We start from the raw sequence: 17,062 nt of genomic DNA on the forward strand, positions 1-17,062 counted from the left end.
ACAACAACAACCAAAAAAAAACCCAGTAACCACCATGTTGTCCAAACCCTCACTGGGAAGAGGAGGAGTTAGAGTCAGAAGATAGAAAAATATCTCTCACTGTCTGAGTGAATAAATGAGCAGAAACAAAAGTTAAAAAACCGAATCTGTCACTCATGAGAAGAACCAAGCAAATGTGCACCCTGTTTTCCACATAAGAGCACAGCAGTTCAAATCAGTCATTGTGGTTATTAGCAGTGTGAAAGGTCGATATGCTGGCTTTATTTTGAAGTCCATTTCCCTGCTTAACTACTCTTATACGTGCCAGTCACACAGAAAGACATTGAGCGAAACGGCTGCGAATTCCTCCGACATACAGTACGTCTTCTGAAACAGCAATGGATGCTGCAGTCAAAGTCATTAATCTAAACTGCAGCCACGAAGACAGACGGTTTGCAGATTGATCCCAACAATTCGAAGATCCTCTGAGCTTCTGGTCGATAACACCTTGAGAAGAGTGAGGGGGCAGCAGGACCATCTCAGCTCTACCTTCCCTCCACCCCTACTGAGCAGAACTTAATAATGCATAGCGCAGTTTGAAAAAAAACAAACTTCAAATGGCTCCAACATCTGATGTAGAAACAGAAAAAGTAAAAAACAAACCAAAAAAAAACAACAACAAAAAACAGCCCAGCGATCTGTCAGCACGTCAACCCTAAATAATGGCTCAGTCCCATTTTCACCAAATGGAGGCAATGTTGCCAAAGTCAGCCTCACTTATGTGTTGCTTGTTGTCACAAACATGCACCGCAGCCGTCGCGGTCGTCACATTTCCACCCAATTTCACACGTACGGGAGAATCTAGATTGGTGTCTGAGACGGAGTTCGGCTGCCATTAGCAGAAAACCTCCCAATGATGGAATTCATTTTCTTTTCTTTTCTTTTTTTTATGGTATCAAATCTCTCTCCAGTCGAACACCAGACACTCATCTATGCCAAGAGTCTGCGAGGTTGTTGTTCCAAAGCCAAATGTCGAATTACAGAGTTTTATCTTGGAACCCCTGCAAGTGAGAGGACTTATAACGTCTCCTGTTGTATTTGACTTTAACTCGAAAGGAATCAACTTTTCAGCCCCGGTTTTCCGTTGTTCCAGGTTAAACTTAGAGTCCTCTCTGGGAGGTAGAAATCCCACTTAACCCCAAACTCGGTGCAATAGCGTATCAAGTGGTTATTTCTAGCAAAGACTCCTTACATGCTTTTTAAGGTTTGAACGGGTAGAAATGTTCAAACGGTCTCTGCTGTATAATCAAAGTTCTTCTCGTGTTGCCTGTAACAGGTGCATCCTCTGTATCTTAAAAGAACCATTTGATATTTTAAAGTTTTCACATTATCTGGTAAATGCCAATAGCGCTCGCAGCCCTGTGAAGCTGTGATGCATATTTATATTTATAAATAAAAGCAGAAAGTGAAATGAACAAATTCAATTTCGGCCTCATTATAAATGTAAAACTTCGAGGGACTGGCGTCGACGTCTGCGCCACATTGCACGTGAATCCGTCCAGCAGTTACAGAATGTGGAGATATGATACCGTGAACTACAAACATCAACCTGCTGGTGGCGCTAGAGGAGAAGCCTGGTCATCCTCGAAGCCGTCAAGGTTTCCTTTATCTCGGGAACGCTGATGTCTATGTCGGTATTTGTTCCAGTCAGTCTCCTGGAGATATGTCACAGGATACAGGTGGGAGTTTTGACCTGCTGGTCGGATGAAAAAAAGCCTCTTTGAGCTCTCTCTGGTCGTCCGCTGACTCCCGGTTGATGACTTTGACCTCTTTTCAAGTGGATGCCGTGAGCAGGTTTCTGGTCTTATTATCACGGAGATCTAATGTTGTCTGTCCGGGGTCGTCGGGCCCCTCGATACCACCAGCTGTTTTTTAACTTTACCCGTGTGCCGCACTGAGTCGGCTCAGACTGCTAAAGAAGACAGTACGATACAAATGAAAGCTCTGAAAGGCTAGTGAGTGAACCTGACTTGTGCCCAACTGGTGTTTAATACGTGATGCTGCGGCAGAAAGCACAAAAAAACCCAACGAAGATCAGAGCCACGTGAGGATGAGGTCGCATGCTGCTTCTGATGACTTTGTTGTTGAGGTCAAAGAGGTCAAAATATATCTATATATATTGGATATATATTGGATATCCGCTGTATTGAAAGCTCTATCCATCATACTATTGAGTTTGTTTAGGTTAGAGACGGCATGCAATTTTAAAACAAACAATGAGGATTACTTGGGGTCAAAGGGCAAAGGTCAAGGTCACTGCGACATCCAATTCGTCACATTCACGTGAACGTTATATCTCAGGAAATGCCTGGATAGAAATTCTTCAAATTTGCACAATTGTTCACTTGGCCTCAAGCTTGAAGTGATTTGAGTTTTGGTGGTCAAAGGTTAAAGTTCAGAGGTGCAATAAAATGCAGAAATGTTCATATTCTCCTCACTTGGGGACTGCTGTGGTAAAAATGACGATTTACGAAATGGAAGAAAAGCTCAACATACTACGAACTGAGGCTTTGTTATTTCACCCAGGTGGACTTATAACGTCCACTTTTAATGTCTTTTTTTGTGTTTTTTTTTGTATATAATCGATGTGTAACTTTGCTGCTTTCTTGGCCAAGTCACGACTAAAAAAAACAAACATATTTTAGGTAAAAAATAGATAATAAATGATACAAGAATTCCTCTTTATAGAGCACCATTTTTACATAATTGACTAAACAATGCTTTAGCTGGAGGGGGAAACTCTCATTAGAATATTTCAACGCAGTTCAAAGGAGCAGGACAATCATAACAATCCTGTTTGTGTCGAAGCTGCCGTAACTCTCATAAGTTGTTCGAGTGAAACAGCAAAAAGAAGATTAATAACAGAAACCACGTGGAAGTTTAAAGGGATAAAAAGGTTCGCCATTTATCAACACAAGCTCCCATGAGGGTCCCATCTCATGAACTGAGTGTTGTGTACACAGCATCGGTTACTCAGCTGCACATTAGTCCCAGGACGATATGTTCAGGCTAAATGTGTAAAAAAAAAAAAAAAAACACAAAAAAACCGTCAGCATTCACTGCACCCCGCGGCCATGTTAAAATACCCACCTTAATTGCCACGATTTCATCTCCAAACCTGATTAGCCGTCTCATTCAAAACAAATGAGAAGAGTAATAAAGAAGAACTGTACAGCGGGGTGGTACGAGTGAACAGATAGGCGGGGCAGAGCTGTTTGGAGAGCCACTTTAACTTCTGCCGTGATTTATTGTATCAAACGTATAATGAATGTTTACAGCATTTCCAGGCCATCTGCCCGCTAAAGACGGCCTATTTAACCAGCGGGTAGCGTGCATTGTTTTGATATTAGTTATTAATAATGGATTGAATTTACTCACTGCATATAAAGAGTGTTGAAATCATTCATTGGATTTGGAAGAGTGATTGATGCAGAAGGATGCGGGCGTAGTCCATCACCGCGGCGTGAGGCTTTTACAGCCTCGGCGTGAAGGTAAAGAAGCTCCACTTCCTGACCAGCTGCAATTTAATAGTCTCCAATGTTAATCCTTTAAAGTTTATATCTGGGTTATTATGTTAATTTGTTCTTTTTAAGACAACAACATGTGTTGGTAATCTGTTTCTTTCCTAAAGCCACTTCACATGCGGTGAAATAGTGGCGATTGCACGCTGCTCTGTGGTTTAAAATGATTATTTTACACAAAGTAAATAAATTATTTAAAATCTAACAGATTATCTCAGACTTTTAAATGTAAAGTTAACGTCTTGTTTCTTATGTAAATTTGTTCTTTTAAGACAACAACATGTGTTTCTTTCCGGAAGCCACTTGTGTGTCGTGAAATTGAAAGAACTGCAGCTGCTCTGATGTTTAAGAAGATAATTTTTCTATTTTGCACATAGAGATAAATTCCATATATGACATTTGTTCCGTTTGAATATTTTTGAAAAGCGCTTAGTTTAGGGGTCCCAATCTTGGGGTGGGGGCCCCTCCGAAGGACCACAAATCTGGGGGATATAGAGATGATTAATACTTTTTTTTGTGTGCTTTCTTTGCTTGTTTTGTGAGTCATCTTAGAGTCGACTGAACTTTCTCCGTGGCAGCTGAAACACTTTGGAAAAGCCTCAACGTCCAGATCAGGTCCTCGACTTCACAGCCAGCATTTAAATCTTGTTTAAAAACAGATTTATTCTCTCTGGCATTTCCACATTTGGCCTAATTTTTTAATTACATTTTTTAGTACAGTATTAATGAGTGCTCATTAGCACCTTTGGGTGTTTTTGTTTTGCCTTAATGTCATTTTTAATTTCTTTAAATTTTCATCTTTGTTTTTATCGCTCTATTTGTTGTGGATAGCCTCATTTATTGATTTAATTGAGCCTAATTTTATTTAATGTGTTTTAATTCTGTTTTAAATTGTGCAGCGCTTTGGTCAACGTCTGTAGTGTTTAAATGTGCTACGTAAATAAACTCGATTTTACCTTTTCGAGCAGATTAAACAACAGAATTATGAAAATGTAACTTCGTCCGAGAAGATGCCTAAATTTCACACCTTTTATTTTTGTAAGAAATCAAAAATGTCTGTAAACCACTAAAATGCTCATATTATTCGACTGGAAAAAAATCCGTTCACATAAGAATCATGATTCTCATCTTCCAAACATGCAGTAGATGTTCTCAGATACTTTCCACCAGTGCTTTATACCAGCGTTTACATTATGATCATGAGATTTGGTGGCAGCCCCCCACCCAGAAATCAATACTTTAATCATAGCCAGAATACACTCGTCCAGTTTAGCCCTTGTCGCATGAAATTGGCTATTTACCACTAAAGGTTCCTTTTGTGAACCGGCTTATCACTTCATGGGGAAAAACCCGGAGCGGACTGATAACACCCGACTGTAAACATCTCAAACGTACGAGAGACGAAGAACGATTTGTAAATTCAGTATTTGCGCTGAAAAAAAAAAACCATCCTGCAGGCAGACGGCGCGCAGCTGAAGTTTTCTGAAGCATCCTCCTGACTGCGCGTCTTTTTCCATAGTTTACACATGAATCATGTATGAAGTATGAATTATATAAAGCACGTCTTCGATAGTCATCTAACGTGACAGGTTTCGCACAACGTGTACAACACGGCGGCGTGCCGTGACCTACAAGCTCTGCCTGTTCTTGTTTCTTGAACCGTTCCCCTCGGAAAACATTATCATTCATCTCATTGAGCAAAAGCCTTTCGCACGTCGTGGCTGTTTTCTTTCTTTGAACTTAAAATGCCTCCAACATTTCACATAACACTTGACGGTTCACGTGTCACTTAAGAAACTAGATTAGACACTCAATCATGGCAGGTGTTGACTTTAACTGGTTGCTTGTCAAAATAAAATCACCTGGAGAAAACTATCATTGATTTTGTTGGTCTCATCTTCTTTTCTCACATCCCTGAAGAAAAGGTTGCTCATTAAACATTCTTTATATGAAAATGTTCTGGATATAAATATTTGAGGAAACTCTGCGCAAGCTTTCCTTTACAATCGTGCACCTATAGATTTCTCCCCGTGTCCTACTTTATGATGCTTTTTAAGGACAGGCGCGCGGTGCATTAATTACATATGATGATCTAAGCAGCACCTAATTAGCCTTTGTGTAGTCGCACAAAGAATAAAGCAGTTTCCACTTGCGGAAAAATAGGTCTCAATCACTGATTCAATTCAATTCTAAAATTGTAGCATGGAAAAGTTGGATAGAATTGATTATTTTATGACAAACAACCGATGGATCTAATTTGCTTGACATTATATATAATTATGTTCTCAGTAGCGGTTTGTGGATTTTTACATAAACGCAACACAGGAGGTAAAATTAGGAAATAATAAAGGAGTTATAAATATCTTACTTTGAAAGCATCCAATATTCGTGAATCTATCACACCAGACTGTCGTGTGGATTATGAAAAACAAGCGATTTGTTTGTTTGTTTGTTGTGGTCGAGGGTTTATTTGCTTCCTCTGCATTTCCCCTTCTAGGTCAAACTCTTACTGATGATTAAGTTGGACGTGCTGGCTGAGAAGAAGGCTCGGGGTTATCGCCCTCTTGCAGAGTGCTCGCTGCCGATGGACCCTGACAAGACGTTGACTCCCACCGACGCTGTAAAAAACCGTCCCTCTCTCAGCCATTTAAAGGAGGCTGCCAACACTTCCTGTTTTAAAGTCCATCTGTGTGCGACCATCTGTGTGTGCAATGAAAAAGAAAACAATTATTTGTACTGCAGCTGCATTTTAGGCTACAAAACAGTGAGGGATTTGCAGCAGGCCTTCTGCTTATGTTCACGGATGCAGACGTAAGTTTCACTAAACTGTCCTGATGAATTTAAAGTCAATAAACTACAGCAGAAATGACTTCTCATAAAAATCAACTGATTTGCATTCGGGCGATTAAAACAAATTACTTTTATCGTTATCTTTGCCAAAACTCGCAGATCCAGTGTGCTGTTTGCTCCCTGCAATAACACTTCGTGACTAAGTGGGTGACACCGGAGCCTACGCAGACTTCCTGCAACGACACGACACGAAGGCATCAGCAGCCGAGCTTCAAACTTCAAAGCAGACTGAGCTTCCCGGTCCTGCTGTGAAGGTGGCAATGGACTAAAAAAAAACACATTTTCACCGTCTCGGAGGCGCATTTACATGTCATTACATGGAGATCTCTGCACGGCCCATGCGGCAAAGGCTCAGAAATGATTTTCAAAAAGCCGGGCTTTACCTGGCAACCCGACATGACACGAAGTGCGAGCCAGACGACGGGCAGCAGCAAAGCATAAAGCAAGTCCTGCACAGCTGATGTTTTTACCGGTAGGACTCCCTCAAAGAGCCACACAGGAAGTGATGAATGAAACAGCAGAAAAATAACTGAGAATTCACACAGCAAATGTTAAAAAAATTTGTTTTATGTTCTAACAGCGCGCCGAGCCTTCGGGAGGGTGGTGGGGGGGGGGGGGCGCGCTGTGTGCAGCATCGTCCCTGCAGCCGGCAAAACTGGGCTCTGCTGCCTGATATTTTTTTTTATTTTTTATTTGGTTGCATGTTCTCGGAGGGTCTGCTAACACGCAGGTGAGTTATGGTCTGAGCACATCACATCGCACACATCATCGCAGGAAACGGCGACCGGCCCCAAAAGCAACCTTGTTAAGCTTCGACTGTTGTTCCTTGTGCACCCGGAGCCAAACACACTTCCCACGCACGCATGTGCTTCGGGGATCGCTCTGAAATGCCCCTGAAAATAAACGACTCTGGATGGTTGTCAAGACGTGATGGCATGAGCTGTCAACACCGCTGTTGTTGTTGTTGTTGTTGCTGTTGTGCAACGAACAATAACCGAGCCTCGTCGTCTAAGTTTGGATTTCAGCCCTGATAGGAAAGGACAAAATGACACTTTTGTGTTTGGCTAAGAAGAGTTAAATTTTTCATCTGGCACTTCATAAAACATGCATGCTTATTTGCTGTGCTGTGTAGTTGTGGTCTGGAAGCCTGCGTTGTAGCTTCAGCAAGAAAGAGACCTTTTAAAAACAATAAACGCTGCTTGAAAGTGTCTATTTTTAATGATTTCTTTTAATCTTTGAGGGATCTTGTGACTGCGTACATAAAAAAAATAACCCTTAAAACTATCAAGAGAAACCCCTCCCAAAAGCCAGCTTGCCTTCCTCTCAATTTCCTCGGCTTTCACAGGCCAAGGTTAAAGACAGGACATGCTGACAAAGGCAATACCTTGAGCCCCAATAAAACTTTAAAAAGCTGTCTTGTCCGCCATGATGAATAATGGTTTTGTTGTCCTTGGTTGCAAAAACTATCTCGCCTAAGACAGCAAAAACAAAAACATCCAGATAGATTTATTTAAATAAAATATTAAAAAAAAAAAAAACACTTGCAGGGATTTGGCAAGCTGAGTGGTGGGAGGACACACTGCTCTGGTGCACGCTCACCAAACGCTCCACAGCCGCTGATTACACACCAGTCAAAGCTGTGAATAATGTCGGAGACCCGACGTGCGACATTACTGTTATAAAGCTGCAGAAAAGATCTCATTGTATTCTATTAAGGATTCCTTCCACAAACTATTTGCTCTTAAAGGCTCACAAAGTCATTGACATTGAAAGTTGCGCGCGTCGTATTGTGGTTGAGTTGTAAGGACTGGGGATAACTATTAAGCAGGAAATGCAAAGGAACAAAGGGGAAAAGAAGGATGAACATTTTCCTCAGATGTAGCCTCGTGGCTAAGTCACGAAGAGAAATTTGACATGACAAAAATTACATTATATTAGGTTAACATACAACGAAAAATGGACTTCTATGGCCTCTGAGCTTTTGTAAACGTCAGCAAACACGTCACAACGTCGGGACTATAAATACCACAAGAGGGCGCCGTTCATACGGGCGAGCCTTATGGCACATACAACCCGATTTAAACGCAGGGTTTGTTGGTAAAGTGCACACACAGGTGCAGCTAATTCAATTTCGACTGAACTCCTTCAAATCCCTAAAAACGAATCACACCTGTGCACTCTCTGCTCAGGAGGTGATTTGTTTCTACGTGGAAGTGCATGAATCAGCCTGCAGGCCCTCGGCGAGCACACCGGCCATTTAATACCTTTACTAACCTCTGATTAAGGTTCAAGATGACGATATTTGTCTTTTAATTTGACATTTTGCCTTTTTATGAGATAATTACAGAGGAGTCAAGACGGGATATGGGGAGTAAAAAAAATAAATTTAAAAAAAAATTTAAAAAAAAAGAGAGAGGAGGGGAATGACATTCAGGAAAAAGTCCGTCCTGCTGGGAGTTGAGCAGCGTACTCGGTCGGGGACGGTGACCCTCGCGGTAACGCTGCCCGCCCACTCGTCTCTCGCTATCGTTTGGAAACAGTTTTCTTTGTGCTGCTTAAACGGGGATTTAAGGTCATACTTCTCAGAAACCATGTGATGGGATCGGGTCAATCCGCAGAAACCTGCTGCAAACACTTTTAATTGGAAATAGTTGAAAAAAAACTTCTCCTTTTAAAAAGGGTTAAAAGCGACGTTGTTTTTTGTCTTTTAAGGGGTTTGTAAAGAGAAATATTAAGATATATATATATGTAATGCGAGAAGTTATATGATGCTTTAATGCACTAAAGAATCTCGTGATCTTTATTGAACTCAAGAAGTTGAAGAAGGTCTGAAACGTACATTTTTTGGGGGGGGGGGGGGCTCTCCAACTTCTACTTGTATTTCAGGTAAGTGATGACTTACTTTATCTCTCAAGAAAAGCAGCTTGAACTTACGAGGACATTTTTATATATATGTATATATATATATGAGGAGAGAAATGTGAACGCCGCAGTTCGAACAAGAGGTTTTACCAGCCACATAAAGAGTTGCAGCCCCCCACAAAAAAAAAGAAAAGAAAATGCAACACGTCTCGTCTCAGCGTTGCATTCTGGTCTATGGAGGCAGCTGTCAGAGCCGAGCTGTTATCTCCGGCTCTCCTCTTGATGGATCTCTCCCCCGTACGGCTGCTGAGCCTCTGTGAAAAATTTCCAAGTCTAGAAAGAAGCCTCTCTCTTTGATTTGGAGGGACTGACACCAAAATCTGACATTTACCACTGATGTTCTGTATAGTTAAAGATATTTCTGCTGTCGGGCTTCATTGTAGCCGCTCTGGAAATATCTTGACATGAGATCACAGTGTCTCTGACTAGGCTGTTATCCGAAGGGAAAGAAATGAAATAAACAGAAAACGGGAACAGAAATATAAACTGCATCACCAGCTTTTTTTTTTCTCTCTCTTTAGGCTCCAGCATTTGAATGGGTGAAACCGTAAAGAACATACATATTATAATCCAATTAGAGCGCTGCATCATGCAGAGATTTGATGTCGGGAGTCGGGAATAAGGTATAAATAGATGGTATTGTCACTCAGGACCCGCAGATTGATTCACTCTGAGTCAACCTTGCACTCTACATTGAAACAAATTACCTCTGTGCACAATCTACTCAGCTCCTGTAACACCACCGACAAGCGACATCAGGAAAATAATGTCTTCAAGAAAGGTGAGACACGGTGCTATTACACTTTATCTGAGCCTCAAATACAGTATTTAATTCGGAGGTTACCAGTAGAGAATTAAATGACATGGATTTTTTTTTTTTTTTCATATAATAGCATTTAGCCAAACACAGGGGCCGGTTTTGTGGTTTGGCCTTTCAGACAGTTAAAGAAACCACAGATAACGCTGTATTAAACACTTGCATATCGAAGCATGTACGAAATGTATTATAGTCTTTTTCAGAGGGAGCTGTACTGTACTGACTCCACACGAGACTAGAAATATTATATTTGTCTTTTTTTGTCAATAATTCCCACGAAAAATAGCCAAACCACAAATGCATCATACCTTCTGTCGATAATTTCCCCAATTCCCGACTGTATCTGTGGTTCTCAGGCCTGTTTGGTTTAAAATCAGTCACAAATACATTGTTTATTAAAATAAACAACCCATCTTCCTGTGTCAGAGGTTTTCTTCCTGTTAAAAGGGAGTTTTTTTTTTCTTCCCGCTGTCGCTCATGTGGGAATTGTTAAGCCGTTGGGTTCCTGTCTTAAGTGCCGTGAGATGTCGTGATTCGCTTTAACCCTATTTGTTTTAATGTCACAGTGAAAAGGACCAAAAACAGAAATGTTACGGTTGACATGAAAATAAAAATCCCATATGAACCTTCTGGTGACTGTTAAATTAGTTCTGTTTGAGTAACTCTGGTGCTATTCAGGGTTTAAAAGCTGCATCGTGACCTTTACATGTTGAAGGTGCGTGAGCTGTGATTGTGGAAAGTTGGAGCAGTTCTCGCTGTTCCTTTTTATATATACATATTATTGAAAAAAAAAAATCAGCTGCTCCAAGAAGCAGCAGTTGAACATAGTGTCCTGCACTGTATGGAGGAAGCTTATGGGAGCTGCTGACAGGAGCTAATGTGAGGCCAGACTCCCCCTCGGCATCTTCAATACATGAAAGTATATACAACATGGCAGCACCTCTCAGACCGGGTTATATTTACTCTATATCTACGACTGTATGCTTTGCAAGCGGTCTCATTCTTATTATACTGATGGATCTGTAAGTAGGTGTCATTTCATAATTTCCTATATCCCTGATAAGACATTCAATATTTTTATTTTGTGCATCAGATCAATATAAACTTAAAGACTAAAAGTCCTCATCTTTTGAAGATGTTAAAATTTGATCCCTCGTGAAGATTTCATGTTTTTTAAATTTTATTTTATTTAAGATGCAAACGAGCACCTCCTCCAAAACTCATGAATTCATTTTATAATTTAATATACATTTATATGCAATCGCGCCCATGAAGTTAAAGAAAACACATCGAACGAGCTAAAAATCTGATCGACAGCAGGAAGCAGCCGACTACATTTTGGTAACAACCCAGATATGAGTGAACTGTGGCCTGAAAGATCCTTCACGTCTTTGGTGTTTTTCTAGTGTATAAACTGAGTCTTTGCTTCCAGCAATCAGATGTCAGCATCTGTCTCCGTGCTTACTCCTCTCTAACGACCTGTGCGTCTTCCCCGAGTTCAAAAGGCTTTGATCTCTGCTGCCCAAGTGCAGCGAACTAAAATAAAAAATAAAAACCCGACTTCGAGTCAACACCTCCAAGTATTGGATTTTGTTGACGGGAGCTGCTGGATTGAGTAGAAGTGCACAACAGTAGGTCTGTGTTCCCACCTCTCTGCAGGATCTTTTCGCACTGGGAGGGCCCTCTGTGCATTCGGCACAGCGAGGGGGGAAAAGCAGTGATACACCGACTTCAAACACAAGTCGGACTCAAGCCAGGAGGTGATCAACCCCGGCAGGAACACGTCAGACACGAGGGTACGTGAAATAAACAACAAACGAAAAAAACCTCGTATGAAAGCGTCCTCCCCTTTTTTGTAAAACAAAAAAACAAAAAAACAATTCTATGAGTGAATTAGTGGAAGTTAAAACAAGATATAAACAAATCATCAATTTCTGCAAAATGTACAAAGCCATTAGTTTCACATAGCGCGTAAATCAAACGTGATTTTTATACCAATCCTCTTGTGCGATATTAAGTGCTCAACGAGCCAAAATCCTTCAAGGTCAGAGTGTTTCCTTCATATATGAAGCTGCTGCAGGCTGAAGATATAATTCACGCCGACATCCAGTCGACACCGTGACAAAACACACACAAAAACCCGACTGGGAAATTCTCATTCTTGCAAACGAGTGAAGTAAAAATGACACTTTGTCGTTGTGTGTATTGCATTTTTCTTTAGTACTTTACATATAACGGGAAAATACAAGGGTTTGTTTCCAAGAGAATACAGGAAATTTAACAGTGCTCTGTACATTACAATATTATAGTCAGTGTGGTGGTTACTTGGCACAGCCAGCCAGGCCGTGCACGTCGTGCACAGTTCACCATGGGTGGGGGTGGGGATACAATTCAAGATCTTCATTTACATGTTGTAAGAAGACCAAGTTTCTATTAGCAGCTTGAAGAAAAAATACAAATTGAGCAATAGTTTTCATGTTACCAAAGCAGCGTTACAAAAAAAGAAGACGACGAAAAAAAAAAAAGGGATATAAAGGGGGGATGTAGGATGTAAAAATGATTTAAAAATAACATATTTTTCAGATGTATCATGTAAGGTGCAACATATTTACATACTTTTGTGAGTAAATCAGCAAAAAAACTAAAACTAAAAAGCTAAAACTAAAAAACGACATTAAAAACTGTGCGTAAAGCTGCTATTAGATACTTAATCTGTTGTAGTAATGTCACCAGATTTCGGGCTGACCACGTTAACACCAAACACAGAAAACAGCCAGGTTTTTAGTAAAGATTTCTACATTCATCCTGAGAGACCGATCGTCTGAAGTTTAAAACTGAAACTCTTGCTGCTACTGTTATTTCTCGTGACGACGCCGCGGCTGAAGGATGGACGCGGCTTCGACCGCCAAAAGAACATAACCTCACGTCTTCTCTTTCGCCGTTGGAACATAATTAAACACGAGAATCAGGACGTTATTCGATTTTTTAACAAGGAGGAACATGGAGAGAGGACATGCAGTAAAACCAAATCCTTAAAAGTCCCAATCCAGGATTTTTGTTGTACATAATTTCCATCTTCAGATTATATTCAACTGATTAGTCAGAGGGAATATGAAGCTGTGTATAAAATACTTCTTTAAATCCATATTTTTAGTGTAATTCGAAGCTGCCACAGAGAGAGTAAATCTGGATTGAGTTTCTGCTGAAAGGGTTCGAGTTGAGAAGCAACGGAAAACACATCGTGAGCTCAAACCCGTTATCACCACGAGTGACGTCTGTTTGCTCGTGGAATCGCCGAAGTCGGCCAGTCAGTTAAAACATAAAAGACAAAAAACAAACTCCAAGCGCTCAGAGGCACGGTGCAGAATTAAAAGAAAGTAAATGGAAAGTCATATTTTTTTGAGCTCATGTTTGTGTCATTAGTCCTGAAAAGAACTTGTTTCATGTGAGATCAGAGCTGGAACATCAACCTTCATCTTTAGTTATCCACTCTAGGACAAAAAAAAAAAGAAAAGCAAATGCTACGCTAATAGGGCAACTTCAATTAAAAACACTATTTAGCTCTGCTGTCATCCCGCTCTCGGTTGACTACGCGTGTCTGGCTGCCTCGCAAATGTTTTTGGTTAAAAAAAAAAAAAAAATCTCGCACAAAATATTTTATGCTCTTTCAAAACCCTCTGGATATTTTTTATTTTATTTTATTCATTTTTTTTCTTTTTTTTTCTGCTCTAGTGCTGAAAACCGTGTCAGTAAACATTTAAAAGACAGCAATTTACACTTCAACACCGGCTGCGTTGATTTTTTTTTTTTAACCGCTCTGATTTCCGTCGCTGAAGCCAATCGGCATCCGGAGGTTCGTTTGCATGTTCTCACAACCACGCCGTCGCACCGTCGCCAACAACTCCTGCAACATTTATTTCTTTTTGTCTTTTTCCCCTCCCTGTTCACATTGTTCATTTGTGCCCTCTAGATTTTTGTCTTTTTTTTGTTTTTTACCGGAAACAATAAACAACATAGGGACGACGTACATAATACGGTGTGTTTGAAAACAGCGTGTCAGCGCGGGATGGCCATGATTTAAATGATGCAGCAAAATCAATAATATATTCGGGTAACCTTCTGAAAAAGGGGGTCGATGACATTTCCAGCAGAGTTTAGAGGGTCTTGTGCTCAGTGAGAATGTTTTCCAACTGGTACAGCGTACGCTTTTTTATTCCATCAAAGGCTTGGAGGCCAGCCAAACTACGGGGAGGGGGAAATAAATCATCCAACAAAAAAAAAAGAAAGAAGTTTAGATCTAATACAGTTCTGATGCATAGCAGATCACGTTCAACAAGTCACCAGTTCTGCCGTGACATTACCGAGGAGGGCGGGGTGGGTGTGGAAGGGGGAGGGGGAGGGAGGAGAGGGAGGGAGGAGGAGGGGAGAGGGACCTTTTGCTACCCACCACAAGACTATAAAATGTTCAAGGCTTCAACCAGCTTCCCACTACTTTCCTCCGCCTCGGAGTGAGCGGCTCGTCGAAGCGACTCCCGACCTCGACGCGGTATATACACATATACTGGAGAGAGGAATGTCTGCATGTATGCGGGGCCTGGACACGGCATGCGTGTGATGCATGATAACACATTTAGTTTAGTCGCGTGTATGAATGGTTATATAATTACAATATAAACATTTACAAATTTGAAAAAAAAAAGAAAAAAAAAAACGCGAAAAAAGAAAAAGAAGAAAAAAAGAAAAGAGTTGCTGATTGTGCCTCAAGATCCACTCGTCCATGCAAAGACTTGTCAGCGATCCTCACGAGCTCCGTTTCTATTTCCACCTTCGAGAACGGTCGCAGGGTCGTTTGCGTCGTCGCTCTCGTGCGACGCCGTCTCGAAAAAACAAGGTGAACTGTGACCGTTTCTTTTTTCTTTTCTTTTGATAAGGCAATAAGATTTGTTCAGGACCATGAGGACTAGTAGTAGGGCACTGCTTTGTCGACTAACCTATGAAATGTAGAAAAATGTAAGGAATGAACATGAGTACAAATCATGAGTGTGCTGCACCAAGAACAACGATGAAGAAGGTTTCGCCATTTAAAAGAACGCTTTTTTTTCCTACTTTGGCAAAAACAAAACAAAAAACAAAAAAAAGATCATTTATTTTCTTAAACGTAGCTTTTTAGGAGAGTCTTTGACAGTTTTTTGTTCATCAAAGGCCTCTTTGTTTGGAATAGGTACAGTACTGCGGAGTCCCACCGAGCCACAACCAGTACCCGTCCCTCCTCCGAGCTCCTGTCCGTTGTCAGGCGTTCTCTAGAATCACATCCTGAAAAGTACGAGAGCGGCCGGAGCGGCTCGCTCACATCGGCCCGATTGGCTCGGCTTCCCGACGACACGCGTTCGCCGAAGCCGAGATTTACAGACGTCTCCTTTGATTGAGATCCTCCGGTCAAGTCTTTGGCTTCCTCGAAAATATCTCCTCCGTGTGAGTGTGTATGAGATCACAGCACTGTGCAAACTAAATGGAACAAACCCTAATCAAAACAACAGTTGGCCTTTCAGTCTGTGAAAAACGATCTTTTCACTCAGGTGAAAAAGAGAAAAATAGAAAGGAACGTTTTTTTTTTTTTAATTTTCTTTAGAAAGCCGAGAGCGCCGCTTCACCTCTTATCTCAGGCTATTTCTTTTATTCTGCGCATGTAGTCGTGCAGTTCTTCTGGGTCTTGAAAGCCCATATCCTGGCAAACCCACTGAATGTCCTCTTCATCTGCTATGGGGATGGAGTTATAGGGCAGGTCCTCCGTGGGGAGGGTGGTGAAGGTGGTGAACTTGACCCGCTTGCGCTTGGAGGTGGGTGAGCTGGCCTCCTCGCCGTTCTCCTTCGTCGAGCCTCCGGAGCTGCCGTCGCCCCGCCCGTGCACCTGGCTCTGGACGCTGGTCTGGGAGCTGCCGCTGCTGTGGTGGTCCCCGTGGCAGCAGGTCTGCACGCCCTCCAGCGCGTTGCTGGGACTCTCCACCTGCTGCGGCGACAGGTCGCACTGGGCCCTCAGCGGCTGGCCGTTTCCCAGGAACACCCAGTGGTGGGAGTGGTCCATGTTGGCCTGACCCTCCGGCGGGATGCGCTTGTGGCGGTATTTGAGCACAAAGACGATGCAGTTGATGAGGAAGACCAAGATGGCCAGACAGAAGACTCCCAGCAGGGCGTACATGCCAATTTCAAGGTCGGTCATGTTGCGAGGTGAATGCATGAAGTCGTCGTCCTCCTCCTCTTCGTCGCTCTCAGTCGGACGCTCTTGGTTGCTTATCGTGGGGAAATTGGTGTAGTCGATGGGAACGCTGGCGGGCTGCTCGTTAGACGTCTCGTAAATCCTTCCGTTGACGTTCGGATCGACGACGGGACGCCTGGTGACGGGCGCCAGCTCGATCTCGCCCTCCGTGGTCACCTCTTCCTCCGAGTCTTCCTCCGGGCCGAAGCGGACCTTGACGTGAACCGCGGCGGATGCGATGACGCTTTTGCGTTTGGTCTTCTGGCAGGCCTCGCAGATGGTCATCTCCACGCGCACCATCTCGCCAGATCCCTCCCCTTCCGCCACCACCACCGGCCAGCGCAGCTGAGGCTCCTGGGACACCGACACCACTTTGTCATCCAGCGTGGAGGCGTTCAGGTTGTAGTCTTTGGGATCAAAGTAAGTCAGAGTGGCGGCTGTGTTGTCACTAAAGAGCATCCAGAGAGATAAACTCGCCTCCTGTCAGACAAAAACAGAGAAATACAGTTCAGTTGGCAAAGTTCAAACGAAATAACTTTGATGACTTGAAAACCAAAGACTGCACGAACTCTCCTGATCGCTACATTATTTAGATATCTGTCACTAACAGAGGCCGCACAGTTAATTGTAATAAAATAGCAATCTCCCTCAACCAATAGC

General features: G+C 42.2%; 1 protein-coding gene across 2 annotated transcripts in view; it reads right to left on the reverse strand.

Annotated features, from left to right (window-relative positions):
• Positions 1 to 12,351: 12,351 nt before the first annotated feature.
• The window catches only part of tmem132e (transmembrane protein 132E), a 327,452-nt gene continuing 322,741 nt past the window's right edge, over positions 12,352 to 17,062 (reverse strand). For both annotated transcript variants that reach the window (XM_069145923.1, XM_069145921.1), the window contains exon 9: positions 12,352 to 16,882. In XM_069145923.1, the coding sequence (XP_069002024.1) occupies positions 15,809 to 16,882 (1,074 nt within the window). In that variant the 3' untranslated portion in view covers positions 12,352 to 15,808. The remainder of the gene's footprint in view (positions 16,883 to 17,062) is intronic.

The sequence above is a fragment of the Embiotoca jacksoni genome, unplaced genomic scaffold (assembly GCF_022577435.1).
Source record: "Embiotoca jacksoni isolate LCO1_2020_lvr unplaced genomic scaffold, fEmbJac1.0.p SCAF_13, whole genome shotgun sequence".
Taxonomy (NCBI): Eukaryota; Metazoa; Chordata; class Actinopteri; family Embiotocidae; genus Embiotoca; species Embiotoca jacksoni.